Source organism: Lissotriton vulgaris, chromosome 5 (assembly GCF_964263255.1).
Source record: "Lissotriton vulgaris chromosome 5, aLisVul1.2, whole genome shotgun sequence".
In the NCBI taxonomy this organism is placed as follows: Eukaryota; Metazoa; Chordata; class Amphibia; order Caudata; family Salamandridae; genus Lissotriton; species Lissotriton vulgaris.
The window spans coordinates 785452163-785479324 of NC_141693.1; the positions used below are offsets into that span (position 1 = coordinate 785452163).

General features: G+C 41.7%; 1 protein-coding gene across 2 annotated transcripts in view; it reads right to left on the reverse strand.

Annotated features, from left to right (window-relative positions):
- Positions 1 to 27162, reverse strand: part of PALD1 (phosphatase domain containing paladin 1) — a 1202673-nt gene that overhangs the window by 101692 nt on the left and 1073819 nt on the right. For both annotated transcript variants that reach the window (XM_086922256.1, XM_086922257.1), the window contains exon 19: positions 9226 to 9381. In XM_086922256.1, the coding sequence (XP_086778382.1) occupies positions 9226 to 9381 (156 nt within the window). The remainder of the gene's footprint in view (positions 1 to 9225; positions 9382 to 27162) is intronic.

Genomic DNA, 27162 nt, shown 5'->3' on the forward strand with positions numbered 1-27162 from the left:
CTTTCTTGTTTCATTCGCCCACCTAAGTCCACTCTTCTGAATCTCCTCCATACACCATCGTGACACTTTCATCCCTTCTCCTGTTCCCAGCCATTTCCAGAACCTTAACAAACCTACTTGTACCTGGACATCCCATGAAGTCACATCTAGCTCTAATCTGATTGACTGTAACATTGATGAGCTAGGTAATGACAATAGTGCTTTTAAACATTTCCCCTCTTCTCTGTTCCAGGTACTTTTCCCTCTTAAGCATAATATTTCTGCACCATATTGCATTTGTGGGGGGATCATTGCATTGAATGCCTTCAACAGTGGTCTGTCATCTTAGGGGTGAAATCCCTTGGAAACTGTGACATTTTTGTGGGGAAAAAACACAAAAAGATGATTGATAGACAAGAGAAATTCTGGATCCGTGTCTAGAGGTGTAGAAAGAAATGAACAAACGTCAGAAAGTAAGAGTCACATGGAATGGCGTCATTGCGGAACCGCATGGCACCACCTTCTGGTGCACAAGGTGCTACGAAAAAGTCTTTCGTAGCACCAGTCTTCTGCCTCAGGACTATTGAGAAGGTGAGGAATTCTTTTTTAAGATGAAAATGTTTATACCCACCTCCTTTAAACAATTAAGAAATGCTGACTGTGACACAAGGATGATTCACTTCCTTACAAACATTTGCAATCTTTCAGCCACAGTGTAAGTACTTCCTAGCATAATCAGTCATTGTCCTGACGAGACCATACAACCCATTACAAAATGTTGTAATCTGTTGACATCTCCACTGGAAAGAACAACAGTAGGTAACAATAGGAATCATCATGTAACAAAAGGGCTCAGATAAAAGGTAAAAAACCAGCTCCGACATGTTCCCCCAATTCTCTGGATAGAAGGAGGACAAGAAAAAGGACACTAGTATTTCTTCTTTTGACTCCACAAAAAATTGCATTAAGGAAGAAATCCTTGGACATTAGTGGTTGTTACGGATTACAAAATATTTTGGGACTCTCCTTTCTTTTTTTTCTCTCATGTAACTATTTTTGAATTTATTGATGAATATCAATGCTCAAATCCAAGAAAAAAACAAACCTGCACTTACTGTTCACTGAGGGGATGGCTTATTCTCATTGAAATATTTCTCAAATGTATTAAAAGTGCATTTGCCATTACCATTTCCTGAGGTCTTCTTTGCTAATGCTTCAACTTTATATGCAGTTTATGTGCTAAACCTGTATAAAGAAATCTGTGGATGCACAACTGTTTTAAATCGGTTTGTAGCTCATTTCTTGAATTCTATAAAGTTTCACCATGGAAAGCTACTTTTTCTTTTATTTTCCTTATCTAAAAGAAAACAGGCCCTCCTGAGATGCCTCTGGTGCTTAATATAGCAATGACATGCTACTGTGGAGTCTTTTGAGAGCGCGTCACTGAAAAACAAGTGTACTGTTTAATACTTGATCATACAAGATGTTAAATTAGTTACTATTGCTCATAAGTAGCTTTTGAAGGTGGAATCTTTGGATTATTTGTCTCCAATTCCAACCTTTCACATTCAAAGCTTTGCTTGAACCATCAAAGGCTTGATGTCATCAGAAAAATGGGGAGGAATTATATTGGTTAAAGGTCACACAAAAAATGCACAATTGCACAATGAGGTGCAGGTTCGTACCTCAAGTTAAGATATATATATATATATATATATATATATATATATATATATATATATATATATATATATATATATATATATATATATATATATATATAATTAATTCTACTATTCACTCAGATCAAGTTGCTTTCGTAAAAGGTTGGCCAAAAAGTAAGAACATACGATTAGAGTTAGATACTTTCTTTGCCAAATACAGTTAATCTCTACAGCTATATTTTAATTCAAAGGCTATAATATGTACCAATCGAGTTACAAGTCGGTACCAGGCAAGGATGCACCTTATTATACTTTTGTTTAAATATTACCACAGAACCACTATTTCCATTCATTATGATCCACTTCCCAAGGATTATAGTTAGAGAGAATTTAAATACTTCTCTAGAAAGATAATATGATGTTTATTCCCTAAAATTAGAATGTAGGGAAGTGGTTCTTGGAGTTAACTATGGTAACATATTTCATTCTAAAAAATCAACTAGAGGAAATCTTAAGTCTTCACTATTAAAATATATTCCTATTCCTCACATTTTAAGGACTGGTAATTTGAAGGGACTAGAGAGGATATTACTAATGTAGGGATTTTGCAGTGATTAGATCTACAAGATATCCTTAGAAATTATTTATATAACAAATTAACAAAACTGTCCTAGATATAGCATATAAGAATTACGTTTAGGGGTACAATCTATGAAAGGAAAATGTGTATACTGCTTAGGGCTTTACATTTCTTACAGAATGTCCCTCTTCCTCTAGATGCACACGTTTAAATAAAGTTGACAAGTTTGTGCAAAAGGTTCTGTGGGGCGAAGAAAATAATTTTGGATGCCATGGATATTTTTGAGGAGAAATAGGTTTCAGGAAGGAGTTAGTTGTCCTTCTCATCTTTGTTATCAAGAAACTTGATAATCAGTGCTGTATGGAAAATATTTTAATAAACGTGTTCTTAGCATGGGATGTTTCCACCACATTAGAAGATATTGCCAACCATGAAATGTACTTATACATTATGGAAAATATAAACAGGGCTTGTATATTGGCCCGTGCTTCCTTTGGTGATTAGAAATTCTCAAGTATAGTGTTGGACAGAGGGCTGTTGATCGCTCTCCGCTCCTTTCATCTGTGCTTTTGTTTCACTCCATACCACCAACTTTGAGCTTATCAAGTGGAACTTTGCTTTGGTGGTTTTGATGTTTAATGGTATCTAACAAATGGATTTTTCAAGGATGGAAAATCAAGAAATTCATATCTATTAAAGACCGGAATGCTGACCTCTTATTTTTTGTCAAGGTGTGAACATGCAATGTAATCTAAATGCTATACAAAGATGTATATAATTTGAGAGAATTCTGTATGCTGTATGATTAAATATTCCTTAGTTGTTGGCTTTGATTTCCATTCCTCTATTTTCTCCATTAAATTATACTATCATCCTTTTTTCCATTCCTCCTAATTTTGTGTGTTTGTCTAGGAATTAAAATGTATTTCATTGGTATTTTAATTGATAAAAAATATATCATCATCTGCATTTCTTTAGTTTAATTATGTTTTGGCTTTGTTTATAGTTTTAAAGTATTCTTTATTTTCCTGATGGATTATATGGAAAATGTCAATAATGAACAAATAAGAATAAATACGGTAAAACGGGCGCTAGGTGGAGCACAAGCAGTATCGGCGCACTCTATTGCGGCTCCTGCAGCCCGGAGCATTTATCCGCACATATATCCTGCCCAGACGGTCCTAGAAGCTTAAAGACCACAGCGACGTGAAGACGGCATACTGGTCGCAGCCCCGCGCAAGTTTGGTGTTGGTGAAACGCCCCAGGCCACCGGAATTCCGGAGGTTAGCAAGCGCTGCTGCTACAGTGCAGACACCTGGAATGAGGCCTGGGCTGCACACACTACAGGAGCCCGTGGTGCCCACGTGGTGACAAGGCCAAGCGGGCAGAGATGATTGTGGCCGCTATACAGGACAGCACAGCGTGAGTGGTCAACGGCTCCCACCCTCCCGCATAACAGCGCTGCCTAATCGATCGCATCGCATCACTAGCGTGGACGCCGGCACAACAGGTATCGTGGGGGGCCGCACAGCCATTGCCGCCAAGATTGGACTGTGTGTGTGCTGGGGGTGAGAATCGGCAGCCTTGTGATGTCGCCCCGCGCCTGATTGCTGCGTGAAAGACTCCCCCAGCCGCTGCTGACCGGAAGAGGAGAGATGCTGCTGGGTGGCACCCGCTGCGTGAGACCCGAGTCGAAGTGAGTGAAGTAAGCGTCCTGAATAAAGGGCGTCTGTGGCCCCAACTCCCCGTGCAAAGTAAGGTTGGGACCAGCGTCCAATCCCACTCTCCGCGTAGTGCCATAAAAACACCATTTATAGGATTATGCCGCCAGGGGTGCTGGTGCCAACTCTGCGTTCACCCGGGATGCATTCACATTACCTGTGGGGGAGGGAAGCCACCTTTTTGACACAGCACACGTCACCTTGCCACCCTGCATAGGCCCCTAGGAGTGGAGGAAAGAAGGGAACGCACTGCTGTGTAGCACCTGGGATACGCATCCTATGCACCCCAACCACTCTAATCCACTGTGACCTCCCTCGTCTGAAGCACAGACACGTTGAAAGTGGGCTAATTCCCAAAATTTGCAAGAGACACAGTTGCCCGCACAAAGCTAGCAGCTGCAATACAACCGGATACTGGACAACAACGAAGAGCAAAGCTGGACGCTGCGCAAAGTGACAAATGAACTAGCAAACATCTCATTCTGATCCAGATCAGACCCTAAGGGCTGTAATACGTAAACCATGGGAAAGGCAGACCCAAAACAACCAAGACTTATGTTTGAGACCAGAAAGGGGGGGCGCATGGAACAAGAAGATGCCACTGCAAACACCTAAGCACCAGCATCGGAATCGGCTCTTGCGTCTGAAGAGGACATGAAAGCCCTACTACTAGAAGGGCGACAAGGTCCAGCCGCCATTGCTGACAAAATGGATTCTATGTCAAACCGCATGGATGCCATAGTGCATAAATTGGAAGGCCATGAAGAGCGGATAAAAGAGACAGAACGTCTTATTTCATCAGACAACGAAGACACAACCTCCCAACTCCAGACAAAAGTGACCTCCTTGGACAAACTGTTGAGAGTTATTGCTGCTAAGAACGATTTTGAGGCACGCAGTCACAGAAATAATATACGTGTGATTGGAATACCAGAAAGCACCAACACTGGGAAAATGGAGGAATATGTTGAATGATTACTAAGAGACACAATTGGTTCTAAATCCTTCTCCACTCATTTTCTTTTCGAAAGGGTGCACCGGTCATTGGGGCCAAGACCCCCCAGGCAGCACGCCCCATCCTATCATTGCTGAGATGTTAAATTATCGCGACCGGGACACCGCCCACAAGGTAGCTAGAGAAAGGTGTCAAATGAATTTTGAAGGCAACCGATTTACCAAATATCGGGACTTTACAGCAACCGTGCAGGAGGAAAGGAGCAAATTTGTACCTGTTAAAAAGAAATTGCGATATGCCCAAATCGACTACTTCCTTCTATACCCAGCACACCTGAGAGTCACTCACCAAGGGAAACAATCATTTTTCACCAAACCGCAGCAAGTGGATGAATTCTTGAAGCACCTTCGACGTTACAATAACTCCTCACGTTCACCTAACTCATCCCCAAGAACCGAATCACCAACAGGGGACTAAAACAACCTTGAAGCTTGAAGGGGTCGCCTCCTAGAATGCAGAAGAACACACAAAGTGCTGGCAACCCCATAACAGTCAGAAACGCACACTAGGGGTGCTAAGACTGAACGATGGAGCTAGACTTCTGGACGTGCCTGCCCGCCTGGAGGCCAACACCAGATAAGTGACAGTTTGGATCATGAGACACAATATACTCTGGGCACCCCTGCCCTCTTGAGGCTGAGCCACTCCAAAGTTGGGTCTCTCTGAGGGCAGGGAGAGTATGTGCCATCCCCTGGGAGTCCCCCCCCCGAGGGAGCTCCCCAATGTTTTATGCTGGAAATACGTCAGCATCTGTTTCAGGGCAAGTTGGGGAAATGGGAAGGGGAAGGGACATGTAATTCTGGCATGATTGGGATGCTTCAGTGGGAGGGGGGGATATAGGGTTGTTAATTCAGTTTCTTCGCCGCTCGCACAACACGTGATGTCCAATTGTACTGTTTTTATTCTATTCCCCCTCACAGACATATGGGACCTAGCCTGAAATTCAACCCATCACACCAGCCCCCATGACTAATCTAGCAGGCTCCCCAACAGTCCGAATCCTCACCTGGAATGTTAGGGGTCAGGGAGACCCGAGAAAGCGCTGGCAAGTTCTGGCGCATTTATATGGGCACCAGACAGACATAAACATGCTCCAGGAGACCCACATCAATAAGAGAAACACTGATTCCTTTGCCAGTAAATTGGCAGAACACAGAACTTTTTCCTCATATACTTCCTACTCCAGGGGGATAACAATAATTGCTTGCTGTTATGGCCCCAATATAGATTCACCCGAGTTTTTCACTACATTATGGGGGAAAATATTAGAGATAGGCTCCACTCATCTCATCTGGAGGGGATTTCAATGTCGCTCCAGACCCTACAATGGACAGATCCAACCGCGCCCTGCATCATTACACTGGCTCATACAAAGCGCTGCGCAACATAATGGAAGCCAATGGTATAATAGATGCTTGGCGGTACCTCAACCCACATACAGCTTAAGGCACACCCAACGCAACTCAGTTCGCGTCCTGGGCCCGCCTGGACTACCTCCTGGTTACACGAGGCCTAGGCTCTCTGATTGTCACGACCAAACATCTAGACCGAACGTATTCAGACCACACTCCAGTAAGCCTATTATTTAATCCCCCTTGATATGACGCCCCAAGAAGGACCTGACAGTTACAGCCACTAACACTGCTGGATCGGTGTATCACAAAGAACTGGGACAAGAAATATAGGCATTTTTTTACAGAGAAATAAGGGATCTGTGGACAGCGTAGAAACAGTTTGGGAGGCCATCAAGGTCACAATTAGAGGGTTCTGCATATCCAAAAGTTCAGCGTACTACAAGACATACAGAGGTCCCTGAAAAAATTTGAAATGGAGATTAAACAATTAGAGACACTGCTTCATACCACCGCTGACAGACAAGGGAATTCCGAACTTAAAGACAAAATCACTGAATACACTGACACTGCTGACAGAGAAATTAAATATAGAGGCAAGCACTGGGTTGCAAGGAGATATAGAGAAGGAGAACGACCCAGGAAGGTGTTGGCAGACACAATATGTAGGCCACTTTGAATAAATACCGTTTTGGAGATTATAGGTCCGAGGGATGTCATGTACAGGAATAATGCGGACATACTACGCACCTTTACTACACATTACGCCTCATTGTACACATCACAGAAAAACGATGAACTCGATCTCAATGCCTATTTAGAAGACGTAGAGTTAGGGTGGCTGGGCGATGCTGAATGGGAATTCCTAAGCGCCCCTTTTGAATTGGACAAAATAAGGAAAGCCATAATGCATATGAAATCAGGGAAAACACCGGGATCGGACGGGCTCCCTATAGAATTCTACAAAAAGTATACTGAATTGCTGGCCCCCATCCTCCAAGATGTATTTGAATATGCATTAGATAACAGCAGACTCCCCCCATCTATGTGAGAGGCGCAAATCATCTCTCTACCGAAACAAGGGAAATATATTCTTAACTCTGTGACTCACAGACCGCTATCACTTATCAACTGTGACACAAAAATCCTGATGAAGGTCATAGCAAACAGACTAAACTTGATCATGGACAAACTAGCCCTCCTGAATCAGTTGTTTATAAAGGCGATATATGTTTTGTAACCCAAATATGTCAAAATCTAATAAAAACTGTTAAAAATAAAATACGGTAATACAGAAAACAAACTCAAAAGTGAATTCGCAACAGTCCAACTTGAACTATAAAACAGCAAACCTATACCAGCAACATTTCCTGTCACTAAATTTATCGACTTGAGAAACCGAAATAGGTACATCCGTAAAACAGAGTAAGGGCAAATTAGATGAGGTTGTACCTCTCTGATACACAGATTCCTTCATGAATAAGTCTGAAGGTCAAAAAGTTAAAGTTTACTGTCTTCTCAGTACAGCAGATAAAGAAAGTTGCTAATTCTATTTTATATCCAATGACTGTTCTTTATAACTTCTCACTAACATCTGGAAGGTACCCAAAAAAGGAAACAATGTATTGTCTCACCATTACTTAGGAATCCCGACTAGATCCAAATTAAATTTCTAATTGCTGGCCTATTTCTCTTCTCCGCTTCTTTGCAAAGATAGGTGAAACCCTAATCAACAAACATCTGACCCACTTTCTGGAACTTCTTCAACTCTTTTATACGGTCCAAATCAGATTTCCGTAAAGGCCTTTATACTGAAACAGTATTAGCCAGAGTCTTGCATGAGATTACAATTATGTTGGATGAAGGTGAAGTGGCTGCCGTAATTTTGTTAGATCTTTCAGTACCCTTAGCTACCATCTGATACTACACCTTACTGCAATGCTAACCTCAACTGGGATTGCAAGTAAAGTCCAGAAATGTTATTCCTCCTTTTTACGAGTTTTGACTTAAACTGCATGTTACATCTCGAATTTAGGTAGGAATTTATAATTCATAATTCTGACTAACTATAGATCCACAGCCAAGGAAATATCTACCTGGGTACCTCAAAGCTCTGATGGAAACTCAAACGAGGCAGTTCGAAATCTCAGATACTGTCTTATGGAAGTTTCCCGCGGGGCGATCTATAATCCTTTGATCCTAAACAGTGACAAAACTACAGCCATTATGTTTGGGTCCACTGTAGGTTGGACAAATAACAGGTGACCATAGATGCTTGGGATCTTATCCCTTCTGAAGGAGTAGAATACCTTGCAGCTTACCCATCGCACCAAAGCTAGTCTTAATATATTCTGAAAATAATTCAAGACATTTATTTACCAACATGTTTTAAATCTTTGTTTGCGTTGTTGACTTTGTATTGCTGCCTTTATTGTCTTTCCTATGGATAAGCAGACCATCATGCCTCATCAGTGCTGGGACACCTCTTTGTGTAGTAGCTGCTGCGCTCATCCAAATAGTCTCATTCATTCATTCTTTTGTATATAAGGATTGAGATGTCATGTTTCAAATCAGCTCAAACTCCAATTGGTTGTATTTTAGTGTGATTGAGACTTGATTAACTTTTACTTGTTTGAGATTGGTGGTCTCGGTGATATGACTCCAAATCTGGCTTTTGAAGTTTTCATGCAACAAAATAACATGTTTTTACTATATTCATTCTTGGGAATTTAGGGGTTCAACTATGGCAAATCAGTTACATTGAAATGCTTTACTGCTCTATATTACAATACATGCACATTAATTGGGGTCTGACCTATATTCAACTATGCTTGCTAAACCTGTCAATTTTATAGACTTGAGAGATTCAACACATCTTGAAAATACAATTAAAGAATGATTTGGCATATCTCACCTCACACATCCAGACACTAAATGGCCTTTGCCAAGAGTTCTTCTTCTCCAGGTGCAGGTAGGCATTAAAAAGAATGAGGTAGACGTAGCGCTCCAAGTACTGAAGGCTCCTCAGCTGCTGCAAATATACTTCTTTCTCCCCCTTGGCGGTTTTTATCTAACATGATAAAAAAAAATCAAAGCATTACCTGAAGATATATAATTTAATTCACAGCCACTCCTTTTGTTTTGTTTTTATGGCAACCATAGTTTCCATGCAACTTGAACAAACCACTGCTCTAGGGAGCAGTTTATCATTTATTATATTATACATAACATCATCTGCCTGTTTTTGCCAACATCTAAACACACAAAATTAGTACAGGCGGAAAATAAGGAAAACAAGGAAAAACAACATGAACCTGACGTTCTATGAGAAATAACAATGTATGGTAAGCTCTGATGTCAGAAGATTACCAATACCAAGAACAGGGTCTGGGCTCACTGGCAATAAGGACAAGCCTCACCAGAAACTAACTATAAACCAAAAGCAGTACCAATATTGCCACACTACTTGAATTATGGATCACGGGTGATCACTCGAATCACTGACTGAAACAGTAATTCTCAGGAAATATTTTATCCGGAATGAATCAGATAAGTTTTATTTTTTGCGTCACATATATCAAATCAATGAGCAATTTTTTCATTTGAATACAAACAACATTTGTTTAGTTCCACATAACATATCAAAAGAACATAAATTCGACAAACAAAAAGACAATGATTTTTCGCAACAAACTCTCAACTTGCATTCGACATTCATACAAAACAACACATTAGTATCTACATACATATAACCATCATATACAAATATTTACAATATCACAATTCAGAAAACATAGCATTGGAAATCAGCAAATAAAGGGTTTTGATATGTTTGAGAGTCAATCGAGAATTCCTAATGCTGAGTAGAAGAGGTCTACGCGTTTCGATGACCCCTTGTTGTGGGGAAATCTCATCAGGACCATGTGCCTGTAAATGGAGAACGAGATTGGGTCAACTATAGGGACAAAACCATGCCTCTCAACGCTACAGTGGGGTGTGGGAAAAACTAATCCAACCTCTCAATTGCTGGGTTCTCTTTTGTGGTTGAAAATAATTTTACGCATGCCGCGATTTTCTGGTGTCACAAATTCGGGTGGAAGTGGAGATTTTTGTATTAGCGCGGAAGTAAGTCGGGTGCTGTTTCCCGCATAGAACAATGTAACGGCTTTTTCTGGTATCCTATTTAGTTCGAGTCCGCTGAGTCAATCGGGGGGTCCACGCTCTTCGGTCTCTGTCAGTGAATGCAGCTACCGGCACCATCCAGTCGGTGTTCCTGATCTCGTGTGTTCTAGTTTTACTCACTTCAGTGAAGAGCGTGGACCCCCCGATTGACTCAGCGGACTCGAACTAAATAGGATACCAGAAAAAGCTGTTACATTGTTCTATGCGGGAAACAGCACCCGACTTACTTCCGCGCTAATACAAAAATCTCCACTTCCACCCGAATTTGTGACACCAGAAAATCGCGGCATGCGTAAAATTATTTTCAACCACAAAAGAGAACCCAGCAATTGAGAGGTAGGATTAGTTTTTCCCACACCCCACTGTAGCGTTGAGAGGCATGGTTTTGTCCCTATAGTTGACCCAATCTCGTTCTCCATTTACAGGCACATGGTCCTGATGAGATTTCCCCACAACAAGGGGTCATCGAAACGCGTAGACCTCTTCTACTCAGCATTAGGAATTCTCGATTGACTCTCAAACATATCAAAACCCTTTATTTGCTGATTTCCAATAATATGTTTTCTGAATTGTGATATTGTAAATATTTGTATATGATGGTTATATGTATGTAGATACTAATGTGTTGTTTTGTATGAATGTCGAATGCAAGTTGAGAGTTTGTTGCGAAAAATCATTGTCTTTTTGTTTGTCGAATTTATGTTCTTTTGATATGTTATGTGGAACTAAACAAATGTTGTTTGTATTCAAATGAAAAAATTGCTCATTGATTTGATATATGTGACGCAAAAAATAAAACTTATCTGATTCATTCCGGATAAAATATTTCCTGAGAATTACTGTTTCAGTCAGTGATTCGAGTGATCACCCGTGATCCATAATTCAAGTAGTGTGGCAATATTGGTACTGCTTTTGGTTTATAGTCAGAAGATTACAGCATTAACGAAAGACATTAAACAAAAGCACTCGCAGAGCTAGTACTGGAATACAGGAAACTGATAACTGAGGAAGGACGGCACGTAAGTGAAGCTCCTTGTCCCATGTCATTACAACTAACTAATGAATGCTGCTCAGAATAGGAAAGGACATCTTGTGGAAGTGGACAGACATAATTTACAACGAACGCGATACAACGCATTCCATTACAACATGGTTGTTACATCGCAAACTATTACACCGCAATCCTTTACAACAACTTGCTGTAGGGGGCAGAAGGTGTTGGAATTAAAATCCAACACCTTCCCTACTGTTGCACAGACTAGAGTTGGAATAGTAAAGTATACTATTCCAACATCCAGTGCCCCCTACAGCAAGTCGTTGTAACAACTTGCATTGTAATATTATGCAATGTAACAATGCAGTCGTTTTAATGACCGCGTTGTAATGGCATGTGATGCATCGCATGCATTGTAACATCACATATTCAGTGGAAGTGCCTTTGAGTATTACAATAGATATATTTCCAAATGTTCAGTACAGTACACTAAAGAAGCACAGATTCTCCTCAACAATGTAATGAAGTACTTGTTTCTGGCATTCCATCTTCTGATCAAGAACAGAGAAGCCATCCTTCCCTTCAGGATTATGGACAAGGAACCGATCCCTCAAGGATAAAGACACAATAGGACCAGCTTTTTGCTAGTAGACTCCGATTTAAGGAAAGGCAACCATGAGAAAAGATCAGTGAAAACTCTCAATATTGTATGTACTCAATGCGCTATTCAATATTAATGAAAATGGGAATACAATTCAGTTCATATACAAAATTATGGTTAAGGTGAAGTGATGATTGCCAATTTCTTTTATATATTTGACTTCTAATTCCAATATGGGTCATTCAGCCAGTATCAGGAAAGCTTCTGCAGTGTTTGCCTTTTGATTGATGTGGATACATTTTATTTGATGCCCAGATAGACTTTCTAAAAAGAAGCTTGTGCACAAGACTGTTATTTGAAATGTTCCAACTCCATCTTAGTCTAGATAATGGCAATCTGAAGGAGGATCTTTCAATCTTATTGCGATTCTGACTAGACCAGCTAAAAACCTTTTCGTCTTCTAAACAAGCACCAGGATAATTCGAAATTATGATTTCTGGAGTATCTTAGAAGTGACTTCATTGTTTCAGGATATACAAACATTCATTACTAGAAAATTAAGTTTCATTTTGAGGAGACTGGCTAATCACACTTTACTTGCACATCTGTATTCTTACAGACTGTGGTGTTAGAATTAAGATCAGTTGCTTCTCAAAAAAGTAGACTTAGAATTTGCTTGCTCCATGGTGTCCTCTGTCTCAAGCTCTTTTGCATACAAGCAGTAACACAATCTTTCCATACATAGGACCTAATCAACTGGTACTTCCGGCCTCAATGGAAAAATACAGTCAAATTACTAATTAAAGTATAAGGTGTCATTTTGACATTCCACGCAGCACATTCCTGGTGACGGAGGTGGCTCAAAATGGCTTGTAAACTCACTCCTTGAACAGTTTTTTCTCTGAATATCACTGACCATGGCTTAGGAATTGGTATGGATATGCCACTCAGGAGCACAGGCTAGAAACTTTATTTCACATAACTTTAGTTAGCCATGTGCAACAAAGCTCAGTCAACCACATGCTAACAGCACATTCCACTCACTTATAACACTTCTCATATAACTGTCTCACACCACTAATCACTTATTTACCATAAAACCATCACAAAGCATGATTCAACCACTTACAACACTACGAGGTAAGATCAGCAAAATGGATAACCCACTCATAGCACTTATTTACACCATTGACTCCCCATCATCCAATTAACACTAAACACATACAAGATGCAATAGCACTATAGTCATAACCCTTTCACTGACAACGTACATTCTGTTACACTAAACACCATTCATCCTTTCAGAACACCACTATGCTCCTGGCACCACTTACTGCACCAGTCACTCCAGCCATTCACTTGCCTTTAGAAAGTTGCATTTGCACTTTCTTTCAGCACCAACTACGTACACTATCACCCAAACACTGGACGAAATGACCCCACAACCACCTCTCATCTCAACCAGTAACTTTATCACATGCTTATTCCTCTGGCATTCATATTCCTTGACCTTTCACAAAACCTCATTCACTACACGGCTCTCCAGTAGCAACTTCCCTCTGTCGCTTTACTGCGTAGTCGCTACACCACTCCTCAGAAGAACCTTCAGCTACATGCATCATTCATTCTCAGCTAGTCAGAAACACCACTCATTCACTTCACCCACCAGCAACACTAGCCACAATCACATGCTTTGCTCACAACAGTAATAAGCTACATCCACTTACGCAATGTCTAACTTGCTCATGCCATTCAGTCACATCTCACTGGCAGCTCTGTGTAACCCTAATTGCCTCAGACAGCATTACCAAGCCACTCACAGCTTTTCTTTCACATCACAACCTTCAGTCACTCACAACTTAGCAACTTACAACACTCATTCACTACTTCACATCAATTGCAGCCCACATCACTCACTAATAGTCCTTCACAACACAAAGCATAACTCATCACCCCAGCCCAGCAATGTTATTCAGTCAGTTGCAATATCCCCGGCAACATTCCTGGAGCCATTCACAGTACTCAAAACGCTCTACACCCACACTACCTGCACTACTGAAATTGACTCATAACATAACACAGTTGCACTAGTTACCTTCAGTCACTCACAGCACCCTCTCAAAACATCACTAACCATCAGACATTTGCTTGCCTCCTCCCACATACATCATATAATCGTTCACAGCCTGTTAGAACCTAAGCTGTCATTCACACACATCCAGGACCTCTTCAGGTATCAAACCTCCTTGGAACTACATACTAAAGGCACTCAAATTGCCCCAGAGCCACACAAAGCACTTTTTTCTTCACTCGCAGATTCCATGGCAGCTCACAGTATTTGATCAACCCATGAATAATTAGCTACTTCTACAGCTCTCAAGCACAAGACCAACTCACTCCTCTTCTAAACTGTAGACCCCCTTGACCACTCACAAACCAACTTAGAGGCTTACTTAAAGACACTCAACCACACTATCTTCAGAAGTCATATGCATACACAATTACGCACTCAACACTGCTCCTGCACTAATGTTGCTAACCCCTAAACTTACAGTTTAGGTGTTAGCATCGTTACACTTCCATCAACAAAATTACTTGATTGGAGTGACAAAGATCAAAATTAAATAATAGAGGTGAGACAGGATTTAAAGTTGTGCAATAATATTAGTAGTTCTCTGCTTTGTGTATTAACTTAACACACCGGTAGTATTAAGTTGATCACAGAACACTCAAAGTAGAAATTGTGGAATTGCCCATGAGTAACTTAAACCTATCCTGATGTCCTCATAGGTAAGGCTGGGTACATTTTCTGTAATAACCTGAATTGAATTCCATGGACAGTTGCCTTTTCCGGTTTCTTCTTCTGTTTTCTGTGCACACAACTTTGTGAACAGCAAAAAAATATTCCATGGTGATCCATGAATTTCTGAGGTAATACCTACCCATACCTCCGATCAAAGTCTGTGACTGACGAGCAAGGACAGTGCTAGGGCGAATTACTTCCTACAACTCAATCAGAAGAGTCTAACCACAGCGTGTTCTTAAGTTATTCTGAATTGCTGCTTTCAGGAAATCAGAATAACTCTAAATAGTTAGCCCTTTATGATTAGATGTTAGGTACCCATTTGGATTACCAATGTGCAGCACATGTCTCCATTGAATAGTTTGGGAATGTTTTTTTCTGTTCAGGCTATGAATTCACTTTTTCTTTTTATATTTTGTTATTTGGAGACCGTTTTTGAAACTGTTGTTTGTGGTTTTGTTCTTAAAATGAACTGTTCTGCAGGCAAACTTATCTAAAAAAGCAGAATTCTTAGCTTCCACATTATGTCTAACATGGTTTAACATGGTTTAACAATTACTACTCAAGATCACCTTCACCAGCCAGATCCCATTTTGTGGTAATACATCCCACCATAAGGTCAGTATACAGCCCTATTCTAAATTTATCCTTGGATCATCCGTGAGTAATGCAGCCACATTTTGACGTCATCACAAGATCGTTCTGTAATAATACAGCTCCAACCTGAAATACTCCTAGGGTCATCCTAGAGTAATCCAGTGTAATCCTGAAATAATCCTGGGATCATCCTCCATTAGTAAATGATCATCACGTTTTCCACTGAGGTAATCAGGAACCCCTCCTGGAGAAATTCAGCCTAATCCTGAAATCATCCCAGAATCACTCTGCAGTAATAAATCATCACATGTTTTCCATTGAAGTTATCAGTGACCCATCCTGGAGCAGTTTCTGTGATGACTCTAGAGTCATCTCATTTAAATATTTTGCCCTATAGGTATACTTCAGGATGGCTTGGGATGACTTCCCCCAGATAGTTGCAGGAATAGCCGAGCTGAATTAATCAGATGACTTCAGAATGACTCAAGGATGATCTTCCTTTTTGACTTGGGCTGACCAAGCTTACAGTAATCTTTTGGCATCCCTTCAATGACTGTAAGCGTGCAAATTTACCATTAGTCAGAGGGTGGAGTCTTACCATCAGCCTGCAGTATGAAATCTGCCAAGTGAAAGGAAGGTCCCACTCACGGGACATCATTTTCAACTATCAAGATGGTTGAATTGAAGATAAACTGAGACAGCGTGTAACTAAAGCCTTGAGAAATAACGATTGTATTTCAGTCCTGCACCACTAAGTGAAGAAGCACAACACAATCTGATTACACATCAGAAGAAAAGACTGCATATGCAGTTATGTTTTTTTTTTTAACCACTGGGCCAAGCATTTTAGGTATCCTCTGCTGGGACGCCTATGTACAGCTGAAACACTTCATAAATACTGCATTTCTTCACATCCCTAAGCATGTGATCTCTATTGGCCATTCTGAGCCTTGCGGTAGCAAATAAATGTAACTTTCTGCAACTGTCTTAGAGAGCATTCATGTCCCTCTGTCACAAGAGAGAGATCCTCCAATGCTGGAGTATAGCAGTCAGAGGATAGTTGCACTCTGCACTCACAGAAAACATTTATCTCTCAACCAGCACCTCATTTCTTTCCTAAAATAGGAGAGCTCAAGTTGCATACTCAGTAACATCAGGATCCCGATACACAGTTCAGTCTTCGTGTCCAGATGCCCACATCCATTTGTCCGACCCTTCTGCTTATAGAGAGAGAACAATCCATTTTATAGAGGGGTCTACCAGGCAAGACCATAGATCCCTTAAGATTTTGAAAGACAGTGCAGATTCAAGTTTATTTTTAGCCGGGACACTTGCTGTTAACTATTGAAGTAGCTTGTCCTCTTCTGTTCCTCAAGGATGCCCGTGCCTTTGTGCTAACAACACAAAAAGTAGTCGTGGCTATACCAGTGGGTATTACGCTTAGCCCCAGGAGACTATCAGTTCTGTTAAGTGGTTAATGCATATGCCCAGTTAGTTCAGTTTCTATGTGAATCCAATATTAGAACTAGTGATGAGGAAAGAGACTGTCACACGTAATTTAAGATTTCACACATTTGTGCTAATCATGTAACTTTAATTTGCCTCAAAGGAGATCTGGATAGAACAGGAATTGTTTGGTAGGCGTGACCCTGGATTTTTTACACAGACACATACTTTACACTAGCAATTGAAACTGTACGGACACTACGCACGCCTAGTATCTCGTTTGCATATGAAGGTAAGATTCAATCACAATTTTAACAAACATAACTGCTCATTAAAAATATTTGTAAATCCTTTAACTCTTTCAAGAACTACGCTCATTGCATATTGAAAACTAGGCATTTCAACATACCCCAAGTCCTGTCTAATTCTAGCAAGAGCAATGGCTGCATTGCTACCGTATATATTAATAGGAGGAGTATTGGCGCATTTAATGTTGAAGATCACTCTCTTTCCGTGACACTGGCCTGAACTCATTCATGTGTGTCTGTTCACGTACCCCAGTCACTGTGTCAGTCCTTCCTTGCAGATTTTTTTATTTCTTAAAGTTTTGAGCACCCTTTGACCCTTGCTTATGTTCATCCCAAAAACAGAGCCAAAGACTCAAGGAACATCTTTAACCAACTGGCTGAGCACGTCACCCAACTGGAGAACCCCCTCCTCTTCTTGTCGGGGGACTTCAACCAAAACTTACTTGGCTCGTCATCAGAAAATTACTGTCTGGCTCTTAACAAAATCTACAGTATACCAGCACAAAGTTCCCCTCCAAATCAGAGAAAGCGCCATAATAACGCTTTTCTCCAAGATTTTGAACATCAGAAATCTTCGGGCATTAAACGGCAGATTTCAGTCCAATTCCCCTCCAGTAGCTTCTTTCTATTCTCAGAGCCAGCTCCATCCTGGACTACACTTTTGCCAGTCTGGCACTATTTCCATACATCCGGGAATTCAGAATGGGGGACCAGGGGGAAAGCGACCACCGCCCTCAGGTAAGCCAGCTGACAGCAAAGATGCCAACGGCAATCAGGCCAGACAATACACTGAGGGAGATTTATACGATCAATCAAAGGAAAATCAAATGCTCGCCAACCAACACAATTACCTTGGCCGAAACTGCCCTGCAAATGTATAATATACATACACGAGATGCAGTTGGGCTCATTTCCCACTGGGACCAATACACAGATTCATTAGTAAACAAACTGGCAAGAAAGACCGCTCCGAAAGGCAACCATAACACAGAGCACAGCAGAACCAGCCTAAAGAGAGGACAAAGAATACTTATACGCTCACAAAAAAGAGCCGCAAATGTATCCTTATGGAGGCTAAGAGCGGCGCCCCATAACGAACAATTACGAACCATATTGAAAAAACAAAGGGCTGAGCTCAAACAGACAAAATGGGAAATAAAAAGAGACGTAGAAAACGAAGGCTGGGCAAAACTTCTATATTACTCCAAAAGCAACAATAGCGCCCGCTTCTGGCAAACCGCAAACAAGATCCTACGCCCAGACCACAAGGACCTTGGTTTCCACATTGGGGAAGATCAGTGGATCAACTATCTCGGCAGTCATTTCAACGACCCCCTGGGACAGACAGGGGCACAAAGAAGCACCAACGTAGAGCAAGCACCCGCAACGACCACGACAACGCTGACCATTCCGGGAGATCAATCCCAACTCAGTGTTACCCTGGTACCATCAGCGGCACAGCAAATAGCCCTAATAAAAAAACAGATTCGGAAGGGCAGGAAAGAAGGTGCTCCAGGTCCTAATGGCATTCCGCCAGCCCTGTTCAAGGAGAAAGACACAGAATGGGCCACCATATTACAACCTTTATTCACAGAAGTCAGACTCCTAAACATAATCCCGGATTCTTGGAGAGGGTCGACGATTGTTCCCATACACAAAAAGGGAGACAAAATGGTCCCTGATAACTACCGTCTAATAGCTCTCCTTGACAACGAGGCCAAATACTTCGCTGGAATAATCCTAGAGGAGATCGTGACATGGGCGGACTCAAAGCAGATTATTCCATGGAACCAGACGGGTTTCCGGAAAAAAAACGGATCAACCACCAACATCCTGGCTATCTCGCTGATAATGGACGGAGCTAAAATAAAAAAACTGCAGCTGCACTTGTGCTATATCGATTTTAGCGCAGCCTTCGATAATATTGAGAGAGGCATGCTGTGGCGGAAACTTGCACAATGGGGCATACCTCAATCGCTTCTAAACATGCTAAAGTTACTCCATTATGACACCTGGGTGCAGGTGAAGCTGGGAAGTGGGACCCATCTGTCTTCCAGAGTGCGTACGACTAAAGGCTTAAAACAAGGGTGTGTGCTGGCCCCGACTTTGTTCAACCTATTTATGGCAGACTTATCAGGCCGACTTGACACATCCAACTCCCACTCTCCGAGACTGGGAGGAAAAACCCTAAGTAATTTATTATACGCAGATGACGTGGTACTTCTTAGCCACACACATATTGGCCTCCAGAATTTGCTGATCGAAATGCACAGCTACGCAAAGGAAAATAATTTAAAAATCAATCTAAGTAAAACGCGTACAATGTCGATCAACACCAGGAACAAACATCAGAAGTCCTGGACTCTGGATGGCCAAAAAATGGAGTCTTCACGCGAATACAAATACTTGGGAGTTATCTTCGACACCGCCGGCTCATTCATTCGGCAGATGGAGGAAACTAAAAGAAGAGAGGCCTTGATCGCCATCACATTGAAAAATCTAGCAAACCAACTATCGGGGCCAACCTTGACACCATATCTAAAAGTCATCCAGGCTAAACTGCTCCCCTCAATTTCTTACAGCAGTGAAGCATTACGAGCAAGAGACTATAGGAACTTAGATAACATCCAGGTAAAAGCATACAGAACTCTGTTCTCACTTCCGTCTTATACCTCTCCTGCCCAAATAAGGCTGGAGTTTGGCCTAAAAAAACAAGACCTTGCAAGACAAGGAGCTTACATTATCTGCTGCCACAAACTCCGCTCTGCTTCCAATGACACCTTAAATGCGATGCTGTGGCAAGACATACAAAGCAGGGATGTATCTCGGGCACGCTCCTACTTGAAGACAGCATTGGGGGCTGTCAAGGATTCCGCACTCTGGGCAATGCAACTGGGGCAAAATCCGTTTAAAAAAGCGGTTTGGAAAAACGTAAAAACTCTTTCCCTAATAGAGGACAAGGCCGCTTTTGCTAAAAGAAACCATGCGTGGATGACACTAAACATGTATAAATCCCTGACACCACAACTTTACTTCAGCCAGGGCTTTCCCAAAACCATCAAACTGAAGTTTCTAAAATACAGATTAGGGATCCTGCCCAGCAGAGAGCATCAACCACCATGGCTCAGGAGCAATGGTTAGGAAGTCTGTCCTCTCTGCAACCTAGCAACTGGAGACATACTCCACATGACCTGTCTCTGCGAAGAGCTTCGACAAGTCCGCCGACAGCTATTAAGGGACCAGTTCAAGCAGATAGGGACCAGCACGCGCAGGCAGGCTGCGCTTGCATGCTTGAACCCTGCAAATACAAAACTGAATTGTAGATACATTAAGTTTCTGACCACGATAGAGCAAAGACTACCAAATCTACAACTTGCGGCAAGCCCGGGTTCTGGCACCTAGCGGACGAAATTTGGGTTACAAACGCCTAGCCCGGCCGGGCTCAGTGAACTCTGCTAGACAATTATTCTTGGTCCCTCACGGCATGAACTTTGATAAGGACAATTACACAGACTATTCTCACCATATTTTAAGAAATTGTTTTAAACGCAATGATTGTATTGGTTTTAATTAACTATACAAAATAAAATGTATCTTATCTTATCCTTGCTATTATACAGATCAACCCTCCCATTATATGTCGCAAGGATCCATTTGTCAATTTTTGTGCAATATCGTGCAATGTTAAAAGATAGATTTAACTTTTGAATCTGGCTGTTGCTCTTAAAGCCATCTTGGGGCTCTGCCCCTTCCGAGAAGATTCTTGGAGCAGTGCTCATTACCTGCCTCATGCTCAGAGATTGTGTGATGGCCCAGCGGCATTAATCTCCAAACCTTCAAGCCACCACTTAGCAGTGGTCGTACACGTGCTGAACATAGAGGGGCCAGGCAAAATTTCAGAAGACCACGTGGTGGATAAATCAACCAGACCAGTGGCACATTTGGAGACAAATTACTCTTTCCTGAGACTAAAGGAAGACATTTTTCTTGGTGCAGTGGGAACAGAATAGAAACAAATCAGCTTAGACACGACCAAAACCCATGTCATACTTGGCAAATAAAAATACCTTCCTGTTTTTCAAAACATGAATGTGTTATTTTACCAGCATTTTGTATAAAGCACATCTTCCATTTGTACAGTACTGCACTGCTGTGTGTGCATTACAACACATGTAATGTGCAGAGGTGGGCGAACCAACCAATTAACAGGGAAAGCCGAGCTAGAGCCAATCAAAGGGTTTTGCTTTTCTCAAGTGAATCTTGAAAATATTTGCTATGCACATCAGGCAACAAACCTCATGTAAAATATTATGAAGTATCTTAAAAATTCAAAAAAGTGTGTGTATTTAACACGAAGCATTGAGAGGTATTTATTAAGAGTGGTGAGTTTAGAAATATTCCAACCCAGGTCACAGACCACAATGATATTAATGAACTAAAAGGGCAAGTCACTTGTCACGTGTATCCTAAACGTGGCCTACATTCCTATTACAGATGGTGCAACATTATATTCTAGTAAACCAAACATAAGAGGTACAAAGCACATACTTGGAACTCACATATTTGTGGGCACTATCATATGTGATAATAAAGAAAAAGGAGGCTCAGTGAAATAAGAACATTTCCTAGTGTCAAACATTTTGCTAACTTGGCAGCTAGGATTTATCACAGGTTTTCTTGTTTCACATTGTGCAATTCAGACACAAACTGGGTATATTTTTCAGTTTTACGTCTAAATGCAATGCCTTTCTAACGTTCTTGGTGAACGAGGCTAAAATGTATTGGGAGGCAGAAGCCACATGATGGCTCAACTTAAGGGGTCAATAAAGACTTTCAGATAAGCGAGAGCCAGATCTAGACATCTCGCTTGAGCTTTCAGGAGCTCGTCCACCTCTAGCAATATAAAATGTACACAAATACACACAGGGGCAGCTCCTACTCGGGAGTGGAGGAGTGGCTCCCAGTCTGCTGCGAGCGCAGCAGGAAAACACAAATAAATAAAATGGCATATCAATGCCATTTGATTTATTTGACAACACAACAGCTCGAGCTGTATACAGAGCGAGGGTGTGGGAGGGGCTGAAGTCTGAAAATGCAGCATGACCTCACTGGTCTATGGTGCGCTTGTCAGATTGGCCGGCCGTCTTGCAACGACCAGCCCAATATGCGCACTGTAGACCCAGCAATCCAAAGGCTATGAAACAGTCTGTGGATTGCTGGCACAGGCCCCAGCCTCAAAATGAGCGCTGGGTGAGCCTGCCCTCACCAATCCTGGAGCTGCTTTCACAGCATGAGTGCAGCTCCAGGATTGGTTGGAGTTGCGTTCCACAAGCACAAAGTAAGTCCTTTCTGTTCCTCCTCCTGAACAGAAAGAGAAGTGCCACAACAGTCGTGCTACCAAATTTATGATGAGACATGCGCCTTTGCACCCCACCATTTTTTTATTTAAGCTAGCCACCACTGCATACACAATACTATTGCACATGTTTGGGACGTTCTTACTGCAATATAAACGTTTTCTGATCTCTCTGCTCCTTGGAGCTAGTGCTGAGCGACATAAGAACCCACAATAACATCAAATAAAACAAAATAACCTTTATTCCCTGGTCCACAGTATTTAGGAATAGAAGAACCGTTCAAACAGCAAAAATGTATGAGGTTAAAAGTAGGAATCTGCATTCTTTATTACCAGAAATATAAAAATATTTAGGATTATATGAAGAAGTAAACAGTTGCAATTAAGTAACACAGTTAACGTGCAATTCAGGCTTCTCCAAAAAGAAGCTAGTGTGCTACTGGTGGCTATCCTATGTGCAGTCCATTAAACGAAATTAAAATGTTTTGCCTGGTTGGATTAATATAAGTATACCAAAATTGATTGTATTCAAGACAAAAATGTGTGTATTTTCAGAACTCATAAGCCATGTTTGGAGAAAAACTTGTCATTTTCTAAAATATCATAAAAGCTGATATTATTACTTTGGTGTCAGGGGTGTTAGAGCCACAGCTATTAGATATCACTGAAGTCGATGCATTCAAAATTGACTGTACCCTTTTTTGCATTATGGCTAGCAACCCTGCCTGACGTATAACGATGATCACAGCATGCATAAGGTGGCCAGTAAAGTCATTTTGTCTGACGTGGTTACAATTAGACCACAAATAATGTTAGGAGCGCGGAATGAGTTTCATTGAACATAAGTAGATCCTATTATTAAAAATGTTGGAGTCCTCAGTTGTAAATAAAACTTTAAAAAGGTGTTTTTACTGAAGATTCTCTGCAGCACTGCAGGCCTCAGAGCCCCCATCCTGTCCCTGAGATAGGACGGAGAGCTTTGAACACCACCCCCATGTCTGCTAGGGCACACGTCTGTATTTACTTGTCCATCCTCGAACACCCACCCTTCCACCGGACACGAGCAAACACTGTCCCCCTAGGCTCCCCATTCTGAAGAGTTACAGCTCCATTTCTTGTAAGGAGTCAAGAGCACCCGCAACCTGTGCCAAGAACGGGCTTGCATTCATGACATCACACTGTGTCGTTACCAAGGGTTCCTTTATCCAAGCTGACAATTTACTGGGGAGATGCCTAAAGTAAGACGAGATTAAACATTTCTTTGCCACAGAGGAGTAATGGAACATCATCTCGCATGGACTGAGGAATACAAAGGTGCCACAATAACGAAGATGTGTCAGCTCAGAAGACTAGGCGCAGCTGCAAAATGTGCTCAACAGCACGTGCGAAACCGTGCAGTTTAGAACACGAGGTCAGGAAAAACACATAATCACTATACCGGCTTAAGCCACCAGGGACTAGATAGAGCATAGATGCCAACATTTTACAACAGCCAGGTGGGAGATTTTGAAATAAAACTCGTGAGGATGGGTCTTCCCTACTGACTTATACTGTAGTCTCCCGCCTGAATAGGACCTCTTGGCATGTATGATGGAGGCCCTTGAAGCAGCGGCGACACACAGGTGCATCTCCATACGCAATGCCTCACTGTTGTTGGGGTGTGGAATGCTCAAAGCTGGTTCAACTTGATTAGATGGCGTTCCACATGAGAATACGAGTCTGCGTCCATCTGTGCATCGTGTCTGCGAAGAGAGCTGCGCCCTACTGCATGCTCTGACCCTACCACACAACACTAGCTACTAGTGGGTCTTAAAGTGGCCTGCCCTCGTAACAATGTCTACAGAAAATGAATCAATGCACTCACCGCAGACCTTACCAGTTGCCCCTCTTACCTCTGCCCCTGCTTTCAATGCACATGTAATGCCATGGCATGTAAACTGTGGAAGGCCTGGTTCACATACTATCTCGTGGCAGCAGTGAACTACTGTCCGATCTTTAACTTTGCAGATGAAAAGGAACAAATTATTTCTAATGTTGTAGATTACTGGTACTGACGATGACCACCGCGCAGTGGTCGTGGCAGCTTTTGGACCACGACACAATGCAGATCATGGACGATTTGCAATATGCCACCCATAAAGGGGTGGAAGGATGTAAATGATGTCTACCATATGCAAATAAGGGTACAGGCCAGTAGGTGCGCACTAGCAGGCCACAAAGACAAGTTGAGGGCTCAAGCAGTCTGAGGTGAAGATCTGTCTAGTTTTGTGGTCTTTCTGTAAGTGACATGGGATGCCTCTAAAAGCCTCAATAGAGCAGGGAAGTTCTGGTGAACTTTCACAAGCAATAGAAAACCAAAACCACATGAAGAGAATCTTCACAAAGGCCTCTAACAACCATTAGTGGACACACAGGATGAACCGAATTGTTACACAAAACTAACAAAGGCTGTCTAGAATGGGAACTAAACCCTATGTCTACAACACAGATGAACACAGAGGTGTGGCGCCGCGGCCAGGGCGACTGACGCTGGACGCTGGGGTTCCCGGTTCGACCCCCAGCTCCGGTGGCAGGGGTCTGCCCAGCACCATGTGACTCTGGGCAATAGCTTGCTTAATCTTCCCAACGGCCCCTAGCGCCGAGAGACTCCTTAGGGGGTGATTCATGGCTATACAAGTACTGGATTTACATTTGTCACGAGAGGAAAGGCTGGCTGCAAATTTAGGCAAACTTCTGTTACATAACAGCATCCCTGAAAGGCTTTTTACTGTTACAAAATATACATTCCATATTTGTGTTCTTCGTGGCATACCAGAGGGTGGGAGGTGACATGGAGGTAATAGATATTATAGCAATTCTTTGAAGCAAGTCGACTGCTGTGGTCACGGAAATTAACTGAGATCCACTAGGGTGAGGGAGTTCGTCTGGAATGCTATTTCTTCAAATACTTTATGAGGAATTTTACTTTTTTGACACTTCTACCTCGCTGACAAGACCACACCACCAATATCATCAAAGTGGGCTTTGTTTGGACTTGGATCAGATGCTGCCCTGATGTAGTAGTTGAAACTGCATCTGCTCATTTCCCTATGCCTTCAGTGTACCGGCAGAGATGTTACAGGGGAACTGCATCAAACTAGTTATTGTTTCCATTCTATTATTACATTCAATTGTCACCCCTTCTTCTTTGATGGCGTACATGGTGCACGACTCTATTAATACTCACTCTTCCCCACTGCTACACCTCTTTTTCTGAACTGCTGGAACACCGCCTATCCTCCAAACGAAGATACAGGTTTTAAAGGCTGGGATTGGGCTTTGCCAACTCTAGATCTAATTCAGGGGTATTCTAGCTCCCTTTGCTTCAGTAACTAACCAACCAATGTGCTACCATCTGACAGCATACTGGCATTTACACCTTAATCTTTTTTTTAAATCAGTGATATTTCACTTTTGGTCATATCAACCTTTGTTAGTTGACTTGAAGCACTGTAAAGGAGAAAACAAATATATTTCTAGCTTGCAAAGCCAAATTTGACCCCATAATAAGAACCACGAATCATTAAGATTAACACATTTAATTAAGAATATTAATCAGTTCAATATATACATAAAATAAAAATAAGTTCACAAGATACAGCAATATGACTTGCAGAGTGAAATGTCTCAATAATTTGAGCCATAACAATGAGATACAGGATGGTAACAGCCACAAAGAGAATAAAACTAATTGTCTCAATCAGAAACTGCTTCTTTTTAATGTAAAGATAGATTGGGGGCAGATTTGCAAAAAGAGATTTCTATTCATGGAGCACAGAATGTGTCAGCATGAAGTCGAACTTCGAGAAAACAAGAGAGTGTTCAGCATAAAGCCTTACACTTATGGGAAATCCCAGCGAGAGAGACCTCTTCCCTCTCAGAGTTGGGGAAAGCATTCAACTTTGAACATCCCACCATCCTGGTAGGAGATAAACAGAAGGCCTCCTTTGACCATTATTTCTCCCAGTTCACTGACCAGTTCCTCCCCGCAGACTTTACTATCAGACGTCTAATACAAACAATGAGTCTTTCTCTAGCTAACGAGAAGCATGATAACGCACCTGTAAAAGGAGAGAAACAGCATACTGGCATGGTTAAAACACATTTTCAGTAGGGTCTAAAGTCTGGCTAAATTAAACAATAGTCAACATTAACTTAGGTTAGACGGTTATACATACGCACATAAATATTGAGCATAAATGATAACTGTAATGGTTACATTTCATTAATTGGATTAAGCGCATTACATACATTAATAGTTAAGTTGCACACTATGTAGAAATGTTGTATATGAATGTATGTGTGTATTTGTGACGTTTAAAAAGTGGAGCCTAAAGTACACTGCTGCACCTTCAAAGACCTGTGCATGGAACATGCCTCCCACTGAATCAGTAACAGGTTTGGTAGGTAACAAGGGGAGTAAGCTTACACGCAAATTCACACCATCAACAAATCAACACTCAAAATCCAATTGTGGATCAAGCGTTATGGTCAGGTCTCACATCAAAGTCTTAGTTTTGACCTG